The sequence below is a fragment of the Catharus ustulatus genome, chromosome 6 (assembly GCF_009819885.2).
Source record: "Catharus ustulatus isolate bCatUst1 chromosome 6, bCatUst1.pri.v2, whole genome shotgun sequence".
Classification (NCBI taxonomy): domain Eukaryota; kingdom Metazoa; phylum Chordata; class Aves; order Passeriformes; family Turdidae; genus Catharus; species Catharus ustulatus.
The window spans coordinates 30,969,550-30,995,491 of record NC_046226.1 but is presented as its reverse complement, the minus strand read 5'-3'; the positions used below and the strand labels follow the sequence as shown (position 1 = coordinate 30,995,491).

Here is a 25,942-nt window from a genome sequence, read left to right as displayed (position 1 = left end):
TGCCAGCCCGCCGTGGCCGCCCCGAGCCCGCTTCCCGCACGGCGGGTCCGCCGTGGGGCTCTGCTGCCGCTGCCCCGCGAGGAGCGCACAGCGTGCGGGCAGCCCGGTCCGGGGGGCGAGCGCTGGCCCGGGGAGCGCTGCCGCGGGGTCCGGCCTGCCCCGGGGAGCCGCTCCGGCCGGGCAGTGCGGGTGCCGGGGGTCGGGCAAGGCACAACTCCGCTCGGAGCAGCCCGTACATCCTTAACTGCCCTCGCTTCAGGAGGCACTCCAGCCTCTTCGTACCTTGCGGTACTACAGTTACGTATTTACTGTTTAAAAGATTATTTTTCCCAATTAAAAAAAATAATAATCACCCAAACCCAGCCCTCAAACCTGCATCTTGTCCCGTTGTTTCAGGGATGTGCCTAGACAGAGTCCAGCCAAAACAATGCTCTGCAGAAGACATTGCTGGACCGAGGGAGTAGTTGCTCAAATTTATTTTCTTTTAAAAATGTGCGTGAAAGGGGATGGGGGAGGGTGGAAGAGAATATTTATCAGAATACCAGAAGACACCTTTCTTGAAACAAAGGCAAGGGAAATCATCTCTGTTGCAAATCCATCAGGCAGAGACCAAATAACAATATTTATAGCAGGCATTCATAAATACAATGTGCTTAAATAACAACAAATGCTTACTACAGTTGTTACAGAGCAGCTTAATAAAAAATTAGCCTTACTGACAGTCTTGTCAACATCTTAAGTAAATTATCAGAGCGATGGTCTTTGGAGAAGAAAACCCACACTCCTTGCTAAAACACCTCCTATCATTAATCTTAAACCACTTGAAGATTATGATGGAAAGAATGGGATCAGTAACCATTATCATCTCAAATTGCTGTTAAAAACTCGGCTGTTTATTTTTGCAACAAAAGCGAATGTATCTGGGAAATGCAGAAAAGGGAAGAAAGGAAAACACAAGAAAGGCAGAACAATTGAGGCGAATCCTGTTGCAACCTCGATGATAAACACATGGAAAAAGCTGTTACTGCTCTGCGGATTTCTGGAATTTGGGCAGACGTTAGAAAAATAAACAAAGTGATGACTCCGTACCAGTTCTGTAAATACACCGCTACACTCAGGGAAAAAAAAAAAAAGAAAAAAAGAAAAAAAAAAGTGACTTCTTAAAATTATTTGTGGTTTCCTGAATATTAGGTATTTGGCTTTGTCTACATCTATCGTTTGATAAACAACAAAAGTATCTAAAATGTACTTGCACCTTTCACTGTTTCTAGGTAGAAAAAATTATTTTCGACACTTTCTTGCTCGTATTTTTATGCATTGCGTGTTTTCCAGTAGCCGTCATAATAAAGTCTATAGTGTAGTTTCATGAGGATCCGACATACTTGAAACATTTGCTTAGAGCGAAAGCTTTTCAGAAGTGATTCTGATTTTTGTTGTAATCTCTCCTGATAGAATATAATTCCTCTTTGAAATACATTTTCACAAATGAAAAATAATATTTCTTCCTCGTTAAACTAATTCCAGGATTTATCAGAGAAGGGAGAATCTGCTGATTTAGGGACACTCGACCTGCATGTTATCAACGGATCTTTACACCTCCAATGGATCCACCAATCGATGTGAGATGGGCACACACGCCTGAATACAATCAAACACAGGTTTTTGAAGTTATTATTTCAAAATGTGGAAGTTTACACGAAGCCTTTAAAGAGGACGATGCACCCCAGCGGGCCCTCCTCCTCCCCTTCCTGGAAGTCAGAGGGAAAGGTGCCATTAGACCAGCTCGTTGAGACTCAAAATAAACAATTACTTTCGCCTAGCAGAGCTGCATCTTCCCGTTCTTTCCGCGGTGATTCACGCCAGCAGCGGTGTACCAGAGGCAGAGGCGGGCTGCTCTTCCCCGTTCAGCGGGGGGGGTTTGCTGGCAGAGGCAGCTCGGCAGCGGCGCGGGCGCGGTGAGGGGCGCGCAGGTAGCGCGGCGCAGAGCGAGCGGAGCAGCGCTGCCAACTCCCCCGCCGCGGCCCCGCAGTGACCCCAGCCCGGGGCTGCCGAGAGGTGAGAGGTGACGCTGTTAGCCAGCGCAGACCTGGCCCTTTTAAAGCCACAGCTAATCAGTCCTTTACTAAATTAAAATATAGGAACCAGAGGGGAAGCTATTTCGATGTAAAGAATTACCGTGCGCGCTCCCAGAACGAAATAGTATTGAAATGAGGACGGTGCTCCCCGCGACAGAGAGATTTGTCACCCAGGAGCAGTTGGGCTAAGATAAACTATAAAATTATACATCCGCTGTATAGATCCCATAGATCTGCACGTGTGGGAGATTACATACCCCACATGTACACAATAATAAAATAAGGATATGGAGCTGTTAAAAAACTTCAGCTCCATAAACTATACAGCGGGGTGATTGTTACAGGGCAGTGGGCACTGGGTGGTTAATTGCCCACCTAGCTAAAGGCTCAGAGATTCATTATAATGTGGGAAGAAATTAGAGCGGAAAAAAAGTGATACATTTTCCTGTCAATTCATTTGTCTTCGATTTCAAGTTATTCTTTAACCTTTGTAAGAAATAGGAACTAACTGCATGAGAGGGGTGTGTGTACGTGGGTGCATATGCACTGCAGACACGCAGTACCTACGCCTGTGTTTGTGATGTACAAGTGTGTGTGATCTGAGCACACGAACTGGCTCACAAACAGTGGAAAATGGTGACAGTTCCATTTTTCCTCTTTAATTAGGAAATATTCCTTGATTGTCTTGGCATCCATTACTTCTCTAATAACTCCACAGAACCAGGAGAAGAAGAATAAATGTCTGCCGCACGTAATCTGCTAGAAAGCAATTATTTTACTAGAATAATATACAATTACAAGTACAACACCGCAACGGCCATGGATGAGACGCAAAGGCAAAAAAAAAAAAAAAAGAAAAAGAAAATAAGGGCTACTGGAATGATGAAAATATTTCAGAATACATACAATTCAATGGGTCGCAGTAAGAAATATCTAGCCTTGGTAACGTCGCTCTGTTATAGCTAAACTGCAAAGAAACTTTCCCTTTTCATGTGTTTCAGGCAGCAAAATGCTGGGTTTAGAAGACTGCGAGCCGGTTTCCTGCATACTACTATAATTAATTTGCGTGCGGAGATCAAAGATCCGAGGGCGAAGGGAATAATTGATTCTGCCAGAAAACGCTTCCCTGGCGCAGCCCACGGCCAGCCACCACCCACGGCAGGTAAGCTCCTGCGTGAAACTATTTTTAACTGAACAAAAGCCTAAGCAAACATCTGACGTCAGGGAGCAGCGCTCCAGAAGGAAGGGGGGCTGGCCGCGGTGCGTGGTGCCGGGCTGCCCGTCCCATCCCCGCATCCCCCTGGCCCGGCACCCCCGCCAGCGGCGCTGCCCGGCGGCCCCACCGCGGCCTCCCCGCTCCCGGCGGAGCTCGGCGGCCTCGGGGAAGGGGCTGTGGTCCGTCGGACCCGGTCGAGCCTGCGGGGATGCCCCAGAGGTGACAAAGAGCAGGCGCGGCACCCATCGGCGGAGGCCAGTGACAGCACTCCTGCTGACGCTGTCTGTAACTTGCGCGTGTGGTTTTAAAAACCCGAGGCTGCATTTGTCCCCGAGGAGTTGGCTGTGTTTACCTGCCGGGCACCCAAAGACTCGGGGCGCTCGGCGGGCGAGCGCTGCTCCTGGCACGCCGGGCGCGGTGGGCACCAGCGGGCTCGGGGGACACCCCCAGCATCCCGCATCGCCACGGCCCAAACTTCCACTCTGACGTGAGCATGAATAGCACGAGAAACGCTGCGAAGTTCAGCGGGCAGGAGGAGAAGCGCTGGGCTAGCTCTGCCGTCAGCGCTGCACAAGGGGGTGGCCGCTCCCTGCCCGGCTGTCCCTGGCGCAGGGAGATCCCCCCGGGAACCTCTCGCCCCCCTGGGCTGGCGGGGACAGCTCTGACCCTCACCTCTCTCTAGTGACCGTCAACCTGAGGAAGCGTCTAGCGGGCCGGTTTACCCCTGTTTGAATCACGCAGCCTGTGCCTTTCCCTGCCTGGCCCCCCACGCCTTCCCGGCGGCCGGACCGAGCGGCCAGGCCGGGGGTGCCGCTCCGCTCCGGCCGTGCCTGCGCTCCCTCCTTCCTTGCAAGGGCGCCCGCGGCCGAGCCCGGGGAGGAGGAGGAGGAGGAGGAGGAAGGGGAGGGGGGCGGTCACCGTGGCGAAGGAGCCTTTCCCGGAGGGGGCGGCGGGCAGTACAGAGTGCCTGCACGCACAGAGCGCCGCAACCCCCGGGCGACCTGTAAGCCCCCCCGGCTCCCCGCCTCGCCTCTCGCCAGAGTCAACACAGAGCTGCGATCCATTTGGGCGATTTAGTTAAAATAAATAAACCCGCGAAGATTCACTGGCGAGCGATGCATCATCGACCCGGAGGTTTATTAAGAGGCTCGTTACAGCCGCGGCTGCAGCCCTGCTCCGTCGGAGCGGGGGAGGCCGGCTGCTGGTGTTGGGGGAAGGCTGCGGCAGCCCGGGTCGCCCCCGACCCTCCAGAGCAGCCCCCACGGCGGGGACCCGGCCCCATCACCGCATTGCCACCCTCTGCTGTCCCCACCGAGCCCGCGGGGAGGGGGAAGCGGCCGCCCGACGGCTGCTGAGAGCATTGGTACTCATTTCCCTGTGTATTTGAGGGAGGGAGAAGAGGGTCGGGAGACATTGTTGTCAGTGGCGATTGTTAACCCAAATAATAATAATAAAGAAAAATCGTTACAGCTGGGTGCTGGCTGAATATGGCAATTACTATTATTGCCAATCACGATTAGAAATAATTATCCTGAAAGCAGGGAGGGTTTAGCTGCCAAGGTGTTTTGAATAATCGCTTCAAAATGAACAGCCAAATATTAGGTTCCCACACAGGGACGATCGCAAACTTTCAGTTGCAGTGGTATATAAAGGAGGTCTTACCACGGGTGAGCTCGGTTACTTGTGAAGCTCCAATTTCTCACCTCTTACAGGTCCCGTGCTGTTCTGTTCCCCCACCACCCTGCACGGTGGCCCTCCCAGAGTGCCCATCCTGCTCCCCTCCACCAGGTTCCCTGAGCACACCCGGTGGCCAAACACCTTCCCGAGGCAGTGGTGCTACATCTTCAGTAAAAATGGAGCAGACTACGAGGCATGTCATGGGTCCAGGCTGAAACTCCACTCGCTGTGTTTATTTTGTGCAATTCGATGCAGGCCCTCTCATTTCAGCTGTTTGAAACGATGTGTCACTAGGAAGAGGTCACAGGTGACTGGCAAGTTCAACCTACTTAGCTCAATTATCCAAGTTTCGTTTCTAAATTGTGTTCAATTTGATCTTCCTGCTTTCCTCCAAATTATCTCAAAGAAAAAAAATCAAATGAAAGCAGACAATTTAAGCCAAATCCTGTATACCATTATTTATATGCAAAACCATTTTTGTGATATATACTCCCCTTAATGACTATGGAATGCCAGATCTTTCCATGTGAATTTACAAACCTAGCCATCAAATTATTTCAAAGGCAGGCCTATTAGGGACAAAAATAATTATAAACTTTGAGAAGCTTTGTAAAAACATAAGTTTCTGAATGTTGTCTCTTTAAATTTTTCTTAAGTTTGTTTTTAATTTAAGCCTGGAGGCACAGTAGAGAGATATGCAGAGTCTAATATGGAGTTTGGAAAATAATGTGCTGTAATCCAATGCTGAGCTACTTCTCCATAAAATATGGATAAGGAATCAATTCATAAGCACAAATATCTACTAGGATGGAGTTTTAACAAATATTTCACATGAGCACTCTTATATGCATTATTAAGGAGATAACAAAAGTGCTTCAAATCGAGCCCTATACAGTCACATCTGGAAATGGTCTTTTCTGTCTAATTTTCATTTTTTTCTCTCAAAAAAAAAAAGTTAGAAGAAAAACTAGTCTGTCCCCTTGTATATTAATTGTTACCATCAGCTTTTAATCAGCAGCATGTATAGTTGGATTTACAGAATCCATTCCATGTTGCCCCTTTGGAGAACAGTAAAATGAAGATAGTATCTTTATTCACTTACAGAATCTGATGTTAAAACCAAACCCACACACAAACAGTATATACACTGCTATATGCATATAGACAGGCGTGGAGATGCATAGACACAATACACTTACACATGGAAACGAGTCATGACCATGTGTTGGAAAACAACAAAAAGTATCTGTGCATTTCACCACATCCTGAGTCAGACATCATCACATAAGAAGCAACCTAGGGAAAACTATTTTATATTCAGACACCGCTAATTTCTGAAAGCATTGGATCCATAGCAATATTTGCTGTATGGTGCTTAAGCACAATTCTAAAGAAAGCTTTTCAAGCTTTTTAGTCAAGTAAAGCATTATTATGAAGGAAAGAAGAGTAAATAAACTCCCCTCAGGTTGAAAAGAGTTGATACAAGTTTGGTTATCTTTTCCCCCCTAATGTATAACAGTATTTTTTAATAATGTATAATTAATGGAATTACATTCTGAGGACAAATATAAAAGAAGCACTTTACATCTACTACTATTATTTATATATTTTTAAAATAAATATGCTATTTTTCCTTTGAAAGGAAAGGCAAGCAATATATTTTCCAAACAGAAGCAACAAAAACTATTTAGAAGGAAAACCATAAGCAATGTTTTTTTTAAATACTCTGGAGTTTTCTGAACAACTCTGATGTACTCACATTCTTATCACAACTATTTTCTTTTTACTATTGTAAGTGGATATTCAAGGTAAATTGATGCTTTATGTATATCCTGTCTCAATTTGTAATACTCTATTCTCTGTAAGGAGATAATTTGAAAAAAAATACAAAAAAGAAGAAGTGATACCACTGACAACAATTTACTTAAATTCACAAACCTTGAAATTGATGCATCTCCTATCAATCATAGTCAGAAGCCACAGTAAAACACATCCAACATTTGTATATCAAAACTGGGACTAAAAAAAAGCCTGTTTTGTTCAATTTAAATGTCCTTCAACATGTTGTCATTTTATACACTGATATTACTGGGGGATTTTTACTATGGGTTGGCTTTCCTCTGTCAAACATGCAAGACAGTAACCTTGCAAAATTAAAGTGCATGCCATTATACTGCACAGATGTTTGTTCTCACTCAGTTACTGACAATGAAATACTTATTAAATAATAATAAGGTGATATTGACTTCTCTATTCTGTCAATATGAAGATCTGTTGATCTATGAGGTTAATATTAATGAGGCAGTGTGAGGTAAACATTTCATCAGGAGGGCAAATAAATTCGAATGCTAGCATAAAAAATAACCCCCCAACTTGGCACGTTAACAGAAGCTAATCCTTTTTTGTATTGGTATATGAGCACCAATTCAACCTATCAGCATGTGCAAGCTACTGCTGAAGTCCCTGATACTGCTTTCAGGAAACATATTCAAAAAATGTCTATCATAGGTATTTAGAACTAAGTTCAACTGATGCCAAGTACTTAGGGTCTTTAGTCATTCTGCATGTTGCAAATGGCACATTTCCTTTAAGTATTACTGTGAGGCTCCATGTGTAACCTCAATAAAGAGATTTCTGTTTGAGTCAGAGAAATGAGAGAAATGCTTTTTTTTTTTTTAATAGGATGAGCTCTCTCTGTCAAAATATTATTTTTATTTGTTGTTTCATCAAAACATCACTGGAATTTCCCTCTCTTTACCCTCTGCCACATAACACAATATTATACACATTTTGAACAATACAAAGAGCCATTTAACTTGATGGGTCTGGCAGAAGCAGCTACTTTCTTATTCATTATTATCTTTAGATTTTCCTTCATTCTGTTTAAGGGAAGCTTAGAGCTGCTCTTTGTAGAAGAATTTTCCATCAGTCAGGTAGGTCTCATACTTTGATAACATTATTTCAGCATGTTTTTTTTAATGTATGGTACTTAGACATGTGGAGAATCCATGTAACTTGCTTCTGGGCTTTTGGATAGAAATTAAAATGATGTGACCTAATGTGTAAGAAAATAAGAGGCCATATGTTTTTCAATACTAGTTCCAAAAGAAGCACTTGTCAATTTTGCCCTTTTGGTTATTAATTAGGGCTTCAATCCGGCCCTTTGATTTGCAGAAGTAAAACACAGGTGTGAAGCAACTCTGCCTGTCTCTCTGCCGGAGAAGACAACTCTGCCTTGTCAACAGGGTGGCTGTTGACAGCGGAAGAGCTCAGTCACACAGAGCTTACTGTAAGGCAGCAACATGAAACTCAAAACATTACTTTGTCTGCTCTTACCAGAGACCACAGCCTGCTTTCTGGGGCAGAAGAGCCATTTTCACAGCCTCCTCTCTCTTGCCTGGCTGTAGCAGAACTGCTGTGCCTCAGCAGGGAAAGCTGGGCTTGGCGCCTTCTCTGCATTATGGTGACATCTCATGGGTAGGACAGTGTAGGGAAAACATCATTCTTGCTATTTGTGATGCTTCTCTCCTGAAAGTGCGAGCCAGCCATCTGCTGCTCCTCTCAGGGGTCACTTAGGGGTCTAATACCTTTTATTTTGTTGTTTGTAAAATGTGGTGACTTATGTCCCAGAAAGGTAGCAAAACCATTTCTTTCTTGACCTCATGCTTTCTTGTTCTTCCCAGTGCATGCTCAGCAGATCTCTGTTGCTGGTTTTTTTGCACCTCAGGCCATGACACTGTTTGAAGACTCCAGTCTGCAAATTCCTGCATTCACCGAAATCTCTGTTAAAGGCAGTGGGATTTTGTGTACTTGTGTTTTGCCACACTGTCTACTTAATATCTGTTTTTTAGATCTTTTTATCTTGAGGAACTTTCTCCTACAATTATCTGAAGTATTTCCCGATATCTGTGTAATGATAGTCAGATGGCAGAGCATCTGGGAGCAGTGCTTTGGTTCATGGGTACCTTGTTTTCTACCATGTGGTTGGATGGTCTTAAAAAAATTCTTTCTACCGCACATGTCAAGTAATTCTGGTAATAAAATCACCAGAATAAGAAACTTCTCAAGCTTTAATTCGCACTGAGATTTTCTGAAAGTTTGCTTACATTAAAAAGCCCCAAACATTTAGGCAATTTAGAGGCACAGTTTTTGGTAGCCTCAGGACTCTGAGTCAGGGTTCCACATGTACAACATAAGAACTAGACTAGGGTCTCATGCTGGAGAATATCTTTGTATGTATTCATATAAAACAACCTTGGTTTTGCAGATCTTGTCTATGCAAAAGGATCCAGCAAATAAGTTTAATGCTTTTAGTAATAACTATATTTGAGAAATATTATTGTATAACACACATTTCAGTGCATTCCTTTGCAAGGGCAAGGTATATTCTCTGTAAAGTTCTCCTTAATATTTCAAGCTCATTCTTTTCTGTGATTTCCAGGCTGGAGATTCTGTACTTGTGTTTCTTACATGGCAATAGGGATATTGAAGGAACAACTATTCTGCTAGTGAATTAAGCTGAGTAGGAGAAGAAATCCATAATGACTGGGGGCTCCCATCTCTAGTCACGTGCTTCACAGCACAGATTGCAAGAGAAGGAACAGGCAGCAAACTGTGTAAAATGAGCACAGGTAATTCCAACGCTGTGAAAACACTCCTGCCTTGAGAGCACTAGCAATGAAAAGGTTACAAGAAAGGGGTAATAAAAATATCAAAAGAAACCAAATAGAGATAGGTTTCTTTGCAAGTAGAGAAGCCACTCTCTAAGATGGTGGCCTTATATACAAGTACATTTGTCTTCCAGACCCACTGCTGTTGATTACAATTCTGATGCCACTGGAGGGGTTACAGTTTTGTTGAGTTTCTGGATCTCAATTGCGCTGTCAAGGGGTCATTCTTTCTGGTAATAAGGTAGCAAGTGACCCCTGGGAGAGAAGGAAAACAATTGACTCTTGAAAGCAGAAACATATACTGAAGTCTAGAGTAGATTTCTGGCAGTGGCCCAGGTCTTTTCTCATAGCATTTGTCATTGTAGCAATGAAAAAATTGTGGGAGCTCTACAGGCAGCCAAAATAGGAAAACACAGCACAACAACAAAACAGCTAGATGTAATTTATTTTGGAATTTTATTTTAGAGCAGGTTGTTTTTTGTTTGTCACAATGTTGGTTCACTTGTTAAAGATGTGGATCCCATTAGATAGAAATCTGTTGCTTATTTTAAAGCAAATGATTATCAAATGACGACACTTCAAAACATTTTTTGCTTTAATTTGAAGTGAAGTCATTTGAGTTTGAAACATATGCCTTTGCTAAATGCAGAATATTTTGTTGTCAAAACCAGACAACTGCATTTTGTGTCCATTGCTTGTAACCACTGCTGATCCTGGATGTCACTGACAATGTTAGTCCTGGCAATAAGTCTTTACAGAGGCTGTTTTATTTATTTATTTATTTTTATTACTATTGTTACTATTATTGTTGTTATTGTTATTATTGAGTCAAATGGCCTCACTGTATAATTATAGTTAAACAGAAAATTCAATATTGCATTTGATTGGCTCTCAAAGTATTATTCCACTTTGTATAACTGGATAAAGCTCACTTCTAAGAAGTAATTTAAGCTGAGGTCTGCGTGCAAAGGTGTTCCACATCTTTCTGAAAACTGGCTTTACTATTTCACAGACAATATTACCATGTTGTTTTACTTTGTTGCAGTAGAAGCATAGAAAAACTGTGCATGAAGTACAAACACAACGTACACATATGATTTATATTATACTTGCAAGATTTTAATGTGGAGTTCAAATTTACTACAAGCCCCAGCATTGCAGCTGATACACATGGATTCACCCCCTCATTTAATAGAAGTACCTAAGGTGGGACTCTGAAGCTTCAGTCTCCCCCTGATGTCACTGGAGAAAGGCAGGCACCCCCTGAGACATCACTCTTAAGGCACTTGCCTTTCTTCCTTGGCTGTAGAGCAAACCTAGAGCAAAACTACTCTGAATTTCGAACAAGTGACTGAAATTGATTGCAAGGAATCATTGCTGACACAACCAAAGGGACATCTGCTGTCATCTGTATATTCTGGGCCAAAAAAAATTTTTCAATTTAGAATCTAAAATACCTTCTATAGATAAACATGTGAAGACTTAAAGAAACTGAACAAAGCTTGGTATTGTTATTTTTTAAATTTTAGTTGTCTAAAAGTCAGACATCCAGTCTGTACTGGTCACCTTCTTTTACTTTGCAGTCCACTTATTTAACTAATTTGTCTTAGAATTAGATGAAATATGCTGAGGAGACAAATGTGTGGTAGGTGAGATATGATGGTAAGAGTGCATTAATTACAGAACAAATTTAGATGCCTAAATTAGAAGAGGTGACCTTAGGATTAGGATTTTAGGTGCTTAGGGATACCTTTTTAAATCTAAAGCAAAGAAAAATGAAATGAAATTTTTGCTAAGGGATTTGTGTCACAACATGCAGAGAAGGAGGTATTTGTGTATCTAGAGTAAAAAAAAAGTTGTATTATTGCCTGGTAAAATCCTGACAACCCCCTGCCTTGTCGCATTAGGAAAAATGGGAAGAACAAAGACCATCTTGAGAAGCCCTAATCTCACACCACACAGAGTACTTTGTAACAGACTGGAAGAGAGAAAGGTGTTACTCGTTGAGCAGCATGAGGGAGGCTGGCTGCAAAAATGGCTTTTCTTCATGACCCAATCTGGGCACAGGAAAATTAGTAATAGATAGTATCACCTTAACTTCTCTATTTCTCCCTCCTCATGTTCCCTGCCAGGAAATAGCAATAGGTTTGTATGTATATATTTCAGTATCCAAGAGAGTGTCAGATTTATCTTGTTTATCTCTTTCTCAGCACAGCTCGTGGAAAATAATTTTCATACAACTATGTTGTCTCATGTTTTATCGCATCACAAAAGCAAATTTTAAAAAGCTCTAGTGTGATTAAAATGACAATCTACATTAATTCTGAAGACCCTTCTTTACTGTTTTTTTAGCTAAGATTAATTGTGATGTCTGATGTTCTAATTCTTGTAAGGGTGAACTTCTGTCCCAGGCAAATTATTTTAGCTGGAATTTGTGCATATTTATAATTACATTTATAATTTAGGATCCTAGAATGCACTATTTGCTTAAAGAATAGGAATGTTACTTTCAGGTCTTTTAATTTAGAGCATCTGTTGTTGAAGGAGCTGCAAGTTTATTAACTCATTAAGTAAAATTCTCAACAGGCAATATTAAAAACAGTGCCCAGAATAAGAGTAACAGAAAGCAAAAATCAAATGCTAATGTTAGCCATGAGATAAACTAACTGGTGACGTGCCCTATTGTGTGCTGAATCTCTGTCAGCTTGTCAAGAGGAATTAGTTCTCAGGCAAGGTATTTATAGCAACATAAGACTGGAAGGCATCACCAGGGTCACAGAATCATTGTAATAGAAGAGAATTTGTTAAATAACATTCCCTCATGATCCTATGAAAATTTTCCCCTTAGCTTCTCTGAAACTCCCTGCTGGTCCATTTTTACTGTGAAGCTGGCATTCAGCTTTTCCTGACCATCGGATGAAGATTTACTGGTCAGACACTGAAGCAATTTAATACCTCTAGGTGCATTGGTTCACCCTGACCTACATCCTGGTTCTAGTGTGTGACTGTCACAGCAAAGGAGGGTGAATACTCATTGCTCCTTTCTGAAAATCAAGAAATGTACCAGAAAGAATAAAAATTCTTCCTGGGTGTTGTTAATCAAGAAATGCCTTGCAGTAGGATACATAAAGTATAACTACAGCACAGATAGACATTCAAAGGACCTAGTTTAGGAACTGAGAGTAAGGGCTGCTCTTCTGTCCTTATCCCTTAAAATGAGGTTTTCAAGATTTTGAAGCAGCTGGTGTCCAGACAATTTAGAGATTTGCAGGCAGAGTTGCACACAGGAGTGAGGAGGAGTCTATGGCAAAGGCCCGAGCAACTGAGGTCTGTGGTGATTCATCCCCCTCACAAGGTAGACAGCTGTTTTCAGCAGCATCTGCAGCTTTTGGGTGGACTTACTGGGCCAGTATCCTTCCTTCTGCAAAGCTATTAAAGTGAGGGGGATTACATATGGGATGAACTTGGCTCTTTAGGTGTGGGAAAAACCATTTCCAGTACTGACATATGGATATTAGCACTTCTTTATGCAGGGCTTACAGACAGGCTTTAGGAATGTTTACAAGGTGGGAAGGACAACGAAAAAACATGTAAAATCATTTCATCCTGATTCATCTTTGGAAGGAACTGTGCATGTGGATCCAGCTGGCTGTGTCTGTCAGAACCTTTTTCCCAAATCTCAACCTCATGGCCCTCCTACACCGAGGAATTTGGGCTCTGTCCAAGAGAGAGGTCTGGGAAGAATGTATATATTCCCTCCACACTCCCACAGGCTTCTTATTCTTGGGGACTAAGGATCACACTGCTGAAAAGTGCATGTGAACCAAGCAAAACTTTCTGAAGAGTTGTTATGAAATAGGACTGAGACAAATCCTCGTGTCATCCATATACACTGTGGGCATCGCCCTGAGTCTCACAACAAGAGCCCTCAGTCCTACCCTGGCAAAGGATGGAAATTGTACTCCACCTGCAGAAGACCAAGCCATTTGCTCTTATCAGCCCCTGTGTCTCTATCCAGAGTGATAATACATCTCCTGAGTCCATTTAAATTAAAATAATGAACTGAACCAAGCACTGTATTTTATACCCAGCTGTGTTTCAGGGCTGTAGAACCTGAAGTGCAAGTGCAGTTACACTTGCTGGCCAAACCAATAGCATTCTTTCACGGATGCCACAGCGTCAACAATCCATCCACTGGACAATGACCACGAGAGGAGACAACCACACCATGACCCTGCTCCCTGGGTACACCTTGTTTGACATTATTTGCTTTCTCCATCTTGGGGTGTCTGCATTGCAGAAGGCTGCTGTAGTGGCAAGGGGTTGGTATCTAAACTTCTTTTACACTGCCTACCTTTGCAAGTGGGGGCTTTAGCCATTTCTGTAATACACTATCATATATCCAGGAACAGGTTGTGGGAAGCTCTTAAATATTGATGATACAAAGACACAATGTCAGACCTTAGTAAAAAAAAAGTGTCAGACCTCAGTTTAGCTTTCACAAAGATGTGCAAACCATTTCACACTGTTGCAGCAGAATTTGGCCAGACACTCTCAAAATTTTGTCCCAATTAGTCTCAGTGTATGATGCATAGGAAACGTTTGGATATATGAGAACAATTGCAAACTGCTGTATCTTTCTGCTGCTGCTTGATTTAATGATCTGCTAATGCATCTTCAGATACATGTTTGGAAGAGACAGGTAACTGCTTGGCTTGAATCTTGAAAATCAAATATCAAGATGAAGCCAGCATGAAAATGTTTAATTTAATTGTCAGTATGCCAAATGTGTCGCAGAAAAGGGGTAACAAGGTATTTCTGAAACAGCATCAAGGAGCTGTTGATCTGAGTGATCACCTGTGAGTTGGGGCTCAGAGGTTTTATGTCTCATTTGGCCATTGATACCTGAATAAACCTGGCTACATCATTAGCCTATTTTTACACAAATGACACTATCATTAAATGACATGAATCATTACAGTCTTTACATGGTTCCTTTCTGAAAATTCATTAATGTTCAATGAAACAGTCAAAAAATGTATATGTGAAAACTGGATACTGATTCTGAAGAAAGCTTTTAAAAACATTAAACTCCTGAATTTCAAACACTATTTTGATTCTGAAAATAACCCCAAAGCCATCTCAGGTAAGAGCAGACCTCAGGTTTATTTCATTTATATACAGGAACTTACATGAAGATAAGGGCATAGGAAGTAACAGCTGCAAGTATGATTATTCCAACCACCCCTGTTAAAAGTGAGAGAGATGAGAAAGGATAGAATGGCATTTGACAGTGCAAAAATGCAAAGTCATGATTTTTATTTCCTTCCAAAACAACTCACCAGTGTAAAACTTCCCCATTGCAATTCAGCCAAGGTCACTGAGACCCTGGGTGATGCGCTGAGCAGGACCAACTCATACAAGTCAACAGTGTTTGAGGCAGAATTGCTTTATGTGTAAAATATCTAAAAAATGAATGCAAGTTACAGCTTTGGGAAGTGCCCATGGACCACAGCAATAAATGAAAAATGCTTCGTTGTCTTTAAGCTGCTAGGACATGGAGCTTGTTCAGATAATTCCTTTTTTATTTTCTTTGTCCCTGCTTCCCCATACTCCTTATGTTCTTTCCCACTTCTTCTTGGTGTAGTTCTCTTCCTGAAAACAGCGACTTTTGGAAGACACTAAAAATTCTGAGGATAGACTTCATTTATCTGTTTTTAATTAAGAATAAGCAAACCCTTGAGATGCATACAGTGTAAGTAGCAGCAAAAATGTAACATACACTTTACACTGAAAGCCACAGAGGCTGGAACCCAGAAGAGAAACCCATCTTTCAGATGACAACAACAGCACCTTAGAATTTCCTTCTGAGCATTTACACATTTTCATAACCCTTTGTTCTATTTTCATAGTCTCAAATCCTATGGCTCCTTTTCTCAGAAATATTTGACACCTACTTTCAAGCAGCATTTAAGGACTATGGAATTTTGTTCAGCTTGATATGAAGAACCTGTATAGTAACTCTCCTTTTCTATTGTTGCTTTTTTTACATCCAGATGTTCAACTGCCTGTGAGAGTACTCAAGGAAACATAGTTATGCTCTATTCCAATACTGAATTGGTTCAATTGAAAAAATATCATGTAAGGGAATTTAAAATTAACTCCCTAGCATATTCATGGTTAAGTACAATGGCTTTTCTTTCTAACAGGAAATAATACAGTTCCTGTAAATGATTCTTACCAAAAAAAAATAATGAACTTAATATGCATGTCAGTGTATTGCAGGCACTCATCACAGAGTGTACCAAATAACAGAGGACAGCAGGCTGCACTGTCACCCACCTGAAGCCCCCTAGCCATTTTGTTCTTTCAGAAATGGTTTAATTCTTATGCTCCTGGAAGCATGCACTAGCAAGAGCAACCTGATCTTACAAAGTAACTTGTCATGCCTGATGGATGCTGAGGGCTAGCAGGAGTTACATGGCAGTAAAAGCTCCTCTGTGCTAAGCACACCTCTGCACAAATAGACACAGAGCAAGCTATTGCAAAGCTTATGGAGCTACTGCCACTGCCTTTGTTGTTCTGCTTATGTAGCACAGAACTATGCTGATAAATACCCAGATAGGACAGATATAAATTTGATGGATGAAGTACTGTTTTCTTTAATAATCCAGATTGAAATGTTAAATTTTGCTCTGCATTTATCATGCTCTTCTAGTGTGCATTGGCAATAGGCTCGCTCATTGTTCTAAATGGCTGTAAATTGCTGTCAGGTTCACAGCACCCAGGGCCTTTGTGTGTTGGCTTTATTGAAAGCAGGTCTACTACCGGCTGCTTTTTAACCTGGAAGACTTAAGAAAAGAGAAGGATCTATTCCTTTTAGCTCAGGAGGTTCCTAAGCTGCATAAAGCATCAGGGATTGTAGGGAAAGAAGTTTTATGTATGCGTGTTGTACAATAAGCTTCTGTTGCTATGCTTTTCCCTCAAATATACTCCATTAGCCACTCAGAGAGAGGCTGAACTAAATAGCTCTTTGCTCTGTCTGAAGAGGGCTTTATTTATGGACTCCCTTTATTCTTAGTTATTGCAGCAACCCTTGGGCTTGATTCTATAAAACACTAGCTCAGGGCAACCTTCCCCCAGTAATATCAGGACAGCAATTAAGCAATTAACACGAGTGTTTGCAGCTCTCAGCAGAGGGTTGATCCCATGCAGACCTCAGTTCTTATGCAGAAGGACTTTTACAAGGAAATATCATTCCTCCCTCCAGCAGCAGTAAATAGCTGGAAGTTCAGCAGGCAATTGGCTTTAAAGGTCAAGAGAAAATCCCACCCAGGCTTTCAGCTGCCAGGCAGCTTTCAGTGAGCTCAGCTCCAAGGTGAGACAGCCTGCGTGAGTGGGGTGGCCAACACCCGTCACTTGTGTCCGGGATTTGGCAGGGGAATGCAGGTGCTTGTGTGGGAGACCCTCGTCTGCTCTTGCTTCTACAGAGGCATTTCAAATGGTGTCCCTGGCTGGGGTTTGGCTAAACCTTTTGGAGAGCCTATTGCAGTAGTCAGCCAGAGAATTTATCTGGACTACTCTAAAGGAAACCTCTTTACTGCAGGAATCAAGAAAACAGAAACTCATGATATCGCACTCTGAGTATTCACCAAACCAGAAAAATAAAGGAAATATCTTTGTGGGACAAATTAAAAGGGTTTTTATATTTCTTACCTGGCTTCGAGTGCACATTTATATGCTGAAATGATTTTGTTTTGCTGTTGCTGAATAGCTCCTTATATCTTTAGACAGAAATACCCTTTTGAAAAGACTTAACGTGAAGCATATTACAGTGTTTCACTGATGCCTTCAGCTCTTTGTTTTTCCTGAAGTTTGTTTACAACAAACAATAAATTGGGAATCAGTCCATTGCTTGTGATTTGCAACTCTAATAAAGCTTGGTGGGTACACAGCTTTCTTAGTCATGATTATTTGGTGACTCCTTCTGGCTTACAATTGTTAATGAACATTTTAAAGGACACCAATGACACTTTGCTTTCTAAAGAACAATTTGTGTTCCTAGAATGATCAACAAGTTCTTTTCTTTAAATAAAAGTCTAGTACAAGTTTGTCAGAAGACATAAAAATCTTATATTTGTACTAATAAAGTACTGCATCTAGCAGTGTTTCTTGTTTAGCTAATATTAAGGATTAACTAATTTTCTGTCTACTGTGCTTTTCTTTCAGCATAGTAATATTCTCAAAATAATAACATCATTTGTTTACTAAAGTATGGGTATAGCATTTGGAGGGTTTGTAAAAACATTTTTCCTTTTGTTTCCTTTTCCAGAGGAGTTTCAGAATACTGGAGAAATTAAAAACATGTTAATTAGAACTATGCTTAATTTATTTCAGCGGTGTGGTGTATGTTAAATATAATTTTTTAGAGAGATTTTAATTTTATATTTTATATTTTTGAAATTAATAAATGTATGTATTGTGTATTTCTAATTATTTGGGTTACATGGGAAATACCTGCTCAGGCATTTTGAAAACAAGAGGGACATAAAATGAAAAGAAAAAAAAAAAGATTGGTGACAATGGAAAACTTCCAGTAACTCAGCTTTGGAACGGATCTGGTATTCTGGCTGGAGATGAAATATGTTCTCACTTCCAGCACTGGGAGTCTCATTTTTTGTGGCTTTCTATAATGCCAGTACTTAAATTAAATATTATTCTTTGAGATCTAGTGAAAGCAAGGTTGTTGGTTTTGGCTGCCAGCTCCCATAGTATGGTCCCTCTTTCCCATTAACACTGACTTGTCCTTCTTCACTTTAAATCCTGTGCACTGTTCTTTGATGATACAGCTCAGTTTTGTGGAATGCTTTTTGAACAGAAGTTTTTCAATATGTAAGTTTACAGTCCCAAAGAGTATTCAGATGCTCTGTTATATTTAAATTTCTTTTTTTTTCATTTAATTTTTAGTTTATGGTTGGATCCAAGTAAAATATCTATATATTTATCTGATAAAATGAACTTGCAATTCCTGAGTTATGTCTGTATGTGTCTGTTTATCGTCCCAGTTTATTTGGGCTGTCCATAAACATAGCAAAATGTGTTTTCTTCTAAGCCACAACCTTTTTCTTTGTCTTTTCTTTTTTTTTTTTTCTTTTCTTTTCTTTTCTTTTCTTTTCTTTTCTTTTCTTTTCTTTTCTTTTCTTTTCTTTTCTTTTCTTTTCTTTTCTTTTCTTTTCTTTTCTTTTCTTTTCTTTTCTTCTCTTCTCTTCTCTTCTCTTCTCTTCTCTTTTCTTTTCTTTTCTTTTCTTTTCTTTTCTTTTCTTTTCTTTTCTTTTCTTTTCTTTTCTTTTCTTTTCTTTTCCCTTTCTTTTCCTTTCCCTTCCCTTCCCTTCCCTTCCCTTCCCTTCCCTTCCCTTCCCTTCCCTTCCCTTCCCTTCCCTTCCCTTCCCTTCCCTTCCCTTCCCTTCCCTTCCCTTCCCTTCCCTTCCCTTCCCTTCCCTTCCCTTCCCTTCCCTTCCCTTCCCTTCCCTTCCCTTCCCTTCCCTTCCCTTCCCTTCCCTTCCCTTCCCTTCCCTTCCCTTCCCTTCCCTTCCCTTCCCTTCCCTTCCCTTCCCTTCCCTTCCCTTCCCTTCCCTTCCCCTCTTCTCTTCTCTTCTCTTCTCTTCTCTTCTCTTCTCTTCTCTTCTCTTCTCTTCTCTTCTCTTCTCTTCTCTTCTCTTCTCTTCTCTTCTCTTCTCTTCTCTTCTCTTCTCTTCTCTTCTCTTCTCTTCTCTTCTCTTCTCTTCTCTTCTCTTCTCTTCTCTTCTCTTCTCTTCTCTTCTCTTCTCTTCTCTTCTCTCTTCCTTTATTTTTTTTCTCTTTTTGTTTTTGTCTTTTAAATTATTTCTTCACTCTCTGCAGGATGATTTTCTTCTAAAGATAACTGATCACCCATGCACTCAGGCAGTTGTTTAGATTGCTTGCTTATGGAAGGTTATCAGTTCCCATGAGTGGAAAATTTGTTCCAGATTCCAGAGTTTTAAGGAATACCTGGATATTGTACAGTTTTATTTGGTTTGAGTAACTGATTTCTTGGACTATTATTGCCTTTCTTGACATATCTGTAGCCATGAGGTTTCAACAGCATGTTATTATGGTCTGTCTGCCCCATTCATGTGCTTGTCACAAGCAACAGGACAAACTTGACATCCTGAGGTGAACTGAAAAAAGGTATTTACAGTAGGCAGGAACTTGTTTTGCTTCAATGTATTTTTTTTTAGTTGTTAAAGCACTCAGATAAGGCTTAATATTTTTCAAAGTACATGCAGAGCACTTATGAAAACATGACCATCTAACTCTGTCAAGTTAGGCAACCAAAACTGGAAGTACGTCCCTTTGTCTTACTGTTGAAAATCCAGCCATTGCTTTTAAATTGCTCCTGGGCTTAATTTCTAGAGATATTTGTAAATGTGTTAAATATGGGGCTTTGCAAAAGATTCTGGACATTCTCTGACAGTGACTTAACGGGAGGTTGGAATGCTTGCATCTAAAAATTGGGCTGCTCAGTTGAGCTTCTCAGGTGGATAGATGGATTGCTTCAGGCACTTGAAAAGCTTGCCCTACTTCCCTGCATTTGGAAATACCAGCATAAAAATGACCCGTACTGGGCAGCTGGAGGTGTCACGGCTTCAGAATTCCATACTGCTCAGTCTGCAGACTGCTGGGGGGGTTGGTTCCTTTTAATGTCTGGTGCAACTGATGTCGTGGCATGAATGGGATGGATGTTTTTTATCCAGTGGCCAGAAATCATCCACGACTATTGCAGCTGGTGGGGATAATTGTGTGCAAAAGACCAAATGGAGGAAGGGGGTCCTGCTTGCCCCCCTGACCACTGCATTTTGGGAAGCACCCACAACAGCCTCATCTCTTCTTTGCATTTAGCTCAGAGAGCATTGAAGGGTTTTGGCTTGTAGATCAACTGCTCTGGAGGCTGCTATTGACTCTCCCTGAGTCAGTGGCATGGAAGTCAATACCTGGCACTTGTGTGACTGCACCAGCGTCTTGTGTGGATGTTTATGTAACTTGTACTCCTATGGTAACGCACAGTGGCATTTTCAAGTATTAAAACACTAAAGTGGTGTGTTTATATGGGAAATGGTATTACATGGAAAAGAAAGCTGTGAATAATTGTGAACTCTTCTATAAGAAAGCAAGTAAAATTAATGACCAGACAACAGAGAGCTCTCTGATTGTCATAACTATAACTTTTATTTATAGGAATGTAACTAAATGTATTGAATTTGCCATAAAATATACTAAACTCACTCTAATATTGGGTAGTTTTGATTTTTTTTTTAACTCACTCCTCTCAGTTGCAACAGTTACTTGCTATCATCTAAATGTCTTGTCTACATGTTTGTCTTGAGAAAATTTTGTTTCAGACACATTTAAGAAGCTTGGGCATAAAAATGCAATCAAAGGTCCTAACTGACTGAAGGAAAAAAAATACATAAAATGTTGATGTTACATCTGCATGTTTTTGTTACTCAAAATACTCTTGTGACCTTGTTTTCAAAATTAACTTGCTCTGAAAATCCAAGTTGCTTCTGAAATTATATTTTGGGAATAGTTGAGAGAACTGATTAAAGTTTGTTTATTTTCTGTGAGCTTAATCTAGGTAAACTGGTAATTATAAAGTGAGATGAAAATTAAAGCAAAGGGAATTATAGGGCAACTTGGGAAAAGCCCAATCCTGAGCAAATACTGGAGAGGGTTGCTCTACACCAAGCAAGGGAAAACTGCTCAGAACTTCCAGCAGCACAAGTTTTGTGGAAACCAAGAGCAACATCCTACAGAGTTTACTGCCAGGTAACCTGGCAGCCAACTGAACAAACACAATTTGTGAAATTTGTATTCTGGACACCTCTTCTGCCCGTTCTTTTACTATTCCAGGTACAAGAAAAGAGTAGGGAATGAATACTCATACATATTTTCTTTCTGCTTGCTTTAATTACCCCACAGCATGGAAAATCCTTACTGGGGAAGGTGGTGGTGTGTTCATGCAGAAGGAGGTTTAGGAGGAGGGGAACTAAGAGGCTGCTGTTCCCCACTGCAAACAGGCACCCTGCTTGTGCACCATGCATCCGGGGATTTCTTGTATCTGTAGGGATGAGGAAGAGTTATACTGCTGAACTACTGAACCCCTTAGGGGAGGACTTGTCTGCAGAGATTAATTATGGTTTTAAACTGTAGTAAGAATTAAAATTGGTAGGCTTAATTTTAATTGTTTATATAAGTATTTTTTTTTTTAATTACAAAGTGACAAAAAGAAATTAAAAAACCAAAAAACAATCACCAAAAAGGACACTGGACAAACATGGAAAGGAAACATCTCTATGTTTTGCCCCCTTCTGCTCCCTCAGAGAGTATTCCCAGTGGCATGCATCAAGGCATTTTCAAAGCTAAGCTTTAGAGTATTTCTGAACTCTATTGTACATTAGTCTCTGCATCTATAAATTGACTCTGGGGTCATTTAGGGGATAACAGCTTTAAATACAGGGTTACACTAATATGTCTGTTGGCCCTCACTCATCCATTTGAATTGGCTGAAGTCCAGCTGGAATAGAGCAGAGTTGTTTAAGACATCCATTCCTCATGATGTTACATTATCATATCTTGTCTTGCACTTCCCAAAGAAAGGGCTAGAGTGGGATTGGTGTAATGGAGCAGACCTCTTCCAGTGGTGGGGAAGTGTCCTTCTTTTATGAGGATATAGTGTGCAGGGCAGAGTATGGCCCACAATCTGCCCAAGGAGAATACAGATGCAAAGGAAACAGTAATTTTTGTGAAGGCTGCTCAGTCACACGTAACACTTATAGTCAAACTGCTGTGTCAGTTTATTTTTATGAGTCATTTAGTGGAAACATATACTTATCTCCAGTTTAAAGATATGAAAGAGAAAGTAATTCGCTAACAACTGCTTTGGGTTATTTGCAGGGACAAAGATTAGAAATAAAGAGCAATTGTATTTTGCCCCATAAATAACTCCAACTTTCAGATGTCTCTTGTACTCTCTTGTAAAGGAATTTCCTTATGGCCAGAAAAATGATTTTTTTTTTTTGTAGTCTGTCTGTAAGATGAACAGGACACCTACTTTTATCAGTTTTCACAGTGAGTAAAAAAATTTTCAGAATGTTTGCCAGCTAAGTTATCTTGTGTGACAGAGTCTAACCCTGCAAAGATTTCAGTGTGGATGTTTTAGGGTTTTAAACATACATATAGACAAAAATATGCACATTTGCTCATTTCTTTACTCAAACAAAGGGAAAGAATATGTTAATGAAGGCTCTGGACTTGACTTTTTATTTTTTTAAATTGAGATTCCAGTGGTTCAGGCATCTGTATAACAGGCTTGTCTGTGCTCTGCTGCAGAGAAACCTTCCTCTTTGACCTACTGGGTGTTTCTTTTCTGAGGGAGGATAGGAATTCTTCCCATGTTAAAGGAGTTCAGTCTCCTCCTGTCACTGATTGCCTCTGTTGCTTAGTCGAGCCCAATTATATGCAATGGCTTTTCAAGGGTTCAGCTGTAAAGAAGGCATGTGTGCAAATGATATCAATAAAATAACAGGATTTGCATACACAGGAGCAGAACACATGCTACTGCTTTGAAGATTTACTGTATGAGGTACACTTAATGTTTGGTAGGACAGCTGTTGACACTGCCACTTTTATATTGCTCCTGTGTAGTTCTCCTGGCTGCCATAGGCAGAGGCAAAAGAAAAAGGCAGTGCTAGCTGTTCATGCAGGAGTAATAACAGCTCTTAACAGAAGAAGAGTAATTACCTTTGTCTGGTTTCTCCCTGCTCGAAAATCTAATGAAATAGAGACCATTGGCTAGATAGCTGATAGATACAGAAATCCTCTGGCTTTTACTAAATCTGGGGCTTGTTATGTTACACCTATTGCTCACAAGCTGAACTCGCATCTTAATTTTGAAAAAAAACCCATTACTGATGGGTAGATTTCCTGAGCACATCTGACAGCTTTCAAGCTAGTGGTATTTGGCAAGGCCTTTTAAAGTTATAGGAGATTTATAGCTTAAGAGATTCCACAGCAGTGGGTTCAGACCTGATGCCTCTCTCCCAGCTCCTGCTCTGGGTAACAGTGACAGGAGCTGTCTGTGTACCAGAAGGAACAGTTTAAGAGGAGTGGCTGCATTTGGCAATAGGAGCCCCCGTTAGCAGCCGGAAGCATTGGTGCTGAAAAGCAATCGCTGGTGTCAAGAACTTTCCTGGCTAAGCACTGCAGCTGGTGGCAATAAATAGCATTCTAATAAAGGAGGATGTTCAACCCGTGACATAAGCGAATACTGTTTCAACCACAGAAAGTAATTTATGGTGCTGCATATGTCTGAAATGGATTTTTTCTGATACATTTTAAAATAAAAATGCTAAGATTTCAATGGAGGGAAAGATCTGCATTTTAAATCAAAATGGAATTGAAAGATCAATAAAAAGTGTACTGCTTTTTTAAGTACGCAATGATACATAACATCTTAAGGATGTGCACTGTCACAAAGCACAATTACCTCCATTCCTAAAAATGAAAGATGCTGTTTTCTGTCTGTGAATGTTCTCTATATTGCATCAAACCTAATAACTTCCCATGTCAGTGATAATCCTCCCAAACATTTAGACAGAACCATCATCATCTTCTCATAAGAATGCCAAAATGATCATGCAGAAAGTGGCAAATAACAATATGTTCGTGTTGCATAAACATAATCCCTGAAAAAAAATCAGTTCCAGCCTGCTCAATGGAGGAGCAAAAGGAGTGGTAGCAAAGTCGTTAGACTCATTGGGCCTGTTACTGTTGAGTCCACTACTGCAAACAAGTTATTAGTTTTGACATAACCAGTGGTTTATTTGAACATATGCTTCTGCTCTTTGATATGCATTCCATTTGTGCCACATGTGACTTCTCTTACATAATTACTGTGAAACATAGCAATGTTACATATTGTATCATCTCCCACTGGGATGAGCTGTGAGGATGTGGAAAAACTGTCCTTTAGATTTATTACTGCTGGCTAGTTTGGGATGCTTTTGGGGTCCATGGAAGAAAGGGCAGCTTTGGTTTTAGGTGAGCATAGGCTGTCAGTTTAAATGAGTGGATAGGTTGTTTTGAAAGGCTTTTTATACAGCAATTTGTTTTGAATCACAAGGGTTGTGTGTGCAAGTACATAAAATGAGAAACTGTTTAAACGTTACTGTCAAGATGCTTTGTATTGGAATGTGAAGCACAGTGTACACATTGGAAACTCCGTGAGAATACATATCTTTTGTATTATTCTTTTGCATGTGTTTATTACTTCTCTAGTTTCATTTTAGGAAGAAATAGGCCTGCCTTTTTGAAGAGATGGCCGATACCCATTTATCAGCCGTGCAGCTCTGTACTCAAGCTGATTCCCAACCCAGCCCCTTCTCCCTCCCCCTATAAATGGTTTCTGCTGTCATTTAGGAGTCAAAGAGCCAGATTCTCAGCTGGTGCACATCAACACTGCTATCCTGAAATAAATAGGCATAACTTTGCTGGAGTCACTGAAACCTAAGCTCAGACTCGTGGGTTTTACTGTCCTTGAGTGCAGTGTTTTAAGGCTTATGATACACACTTCTGTGATACTTTGTTATGGTATAAACAAACACTAGGCTTCTGATTTGAATTATAATCTCATTCACCCAGAAACCAATAGAGCTTTGCTTATTTATCCCAGCTGAGAAGATAGCCCAAAGGCTTTTCATGTTGTATGATAAAGTCATGGGCTGTGATTCCAACAGCACCCCCTCACCCCCCCTTATAAACAAGGAGGCGACCCCACTACTGCTGGTGCAATTACTTAGATGTGAAACAGTTGTTCAGAGAATTCTGGATTCAAATCAGCGCCACAATGTTTATTCTGTAGTGAAGTGATGTGTCTGCTAAGGCTTTACGCAGTTCAGATAGAAAGCAAGAGTCTGAATTCAGGTACTAGCATGAAGAGCTGGGCAGAAATTTGGGAGTAATTAAAGGATGGAACACCTACCAAAAATGTTGAATTGAACATTTCCTGTAAACTGTTGGTGCAGCCACAACACACTTTGATTCTGAGCAGCATGCAAACTTGGGATGGAATCCAGCTTCAAAGCCTGGATCTAGATGTGAATTCCCACAAGTTCAAGGTTGTTGTGATCAGTGGAGTTTATTTAGTTCCATATCTAAGTGCAGAAATTTTAAGGTAACTTCAATCAGATGTTTTTGGTACCTACTGGGACAATAGTGCAATGAAA

At 41.0% G+C, this 25,942-nt stretch overlaps 1 protein-coding gene across 2 annotated transcripts in view; it reads left to right on the top strand.

Annotated features, from left to right (window-relative positions):
• The window catches only part of LOC116998343, a 42,958-nt gene that overhangs the window by 7,404 nt on the left and 9,612 nt on the right, over nucleotides 1-25,942 (top strand). Inside the window, exons 3-4 of one of the 2 annotated variants that reach the window (XM_033063896.2) lie at nucleotides 3,077-3,237; nucleotides 5,004-6,631. In XM_033063896.2, coding sequence (XP_032919787.1) covers nucleotides 3,077-3,237; nucleotides 5,004-5,467 — 625 coding nt within the window. In that variant the 3' untranslated portion in view covers nucleotides 5,468-6,631. Of the gene's footprint in view, nucleotides 1-3,076; nucleotides 3,238-5,003; nucleotides 6,632-25,942 lie in introns of those variants that run through there. The other variant, XM_033063897.2, reaches the window with a different exon arrangement.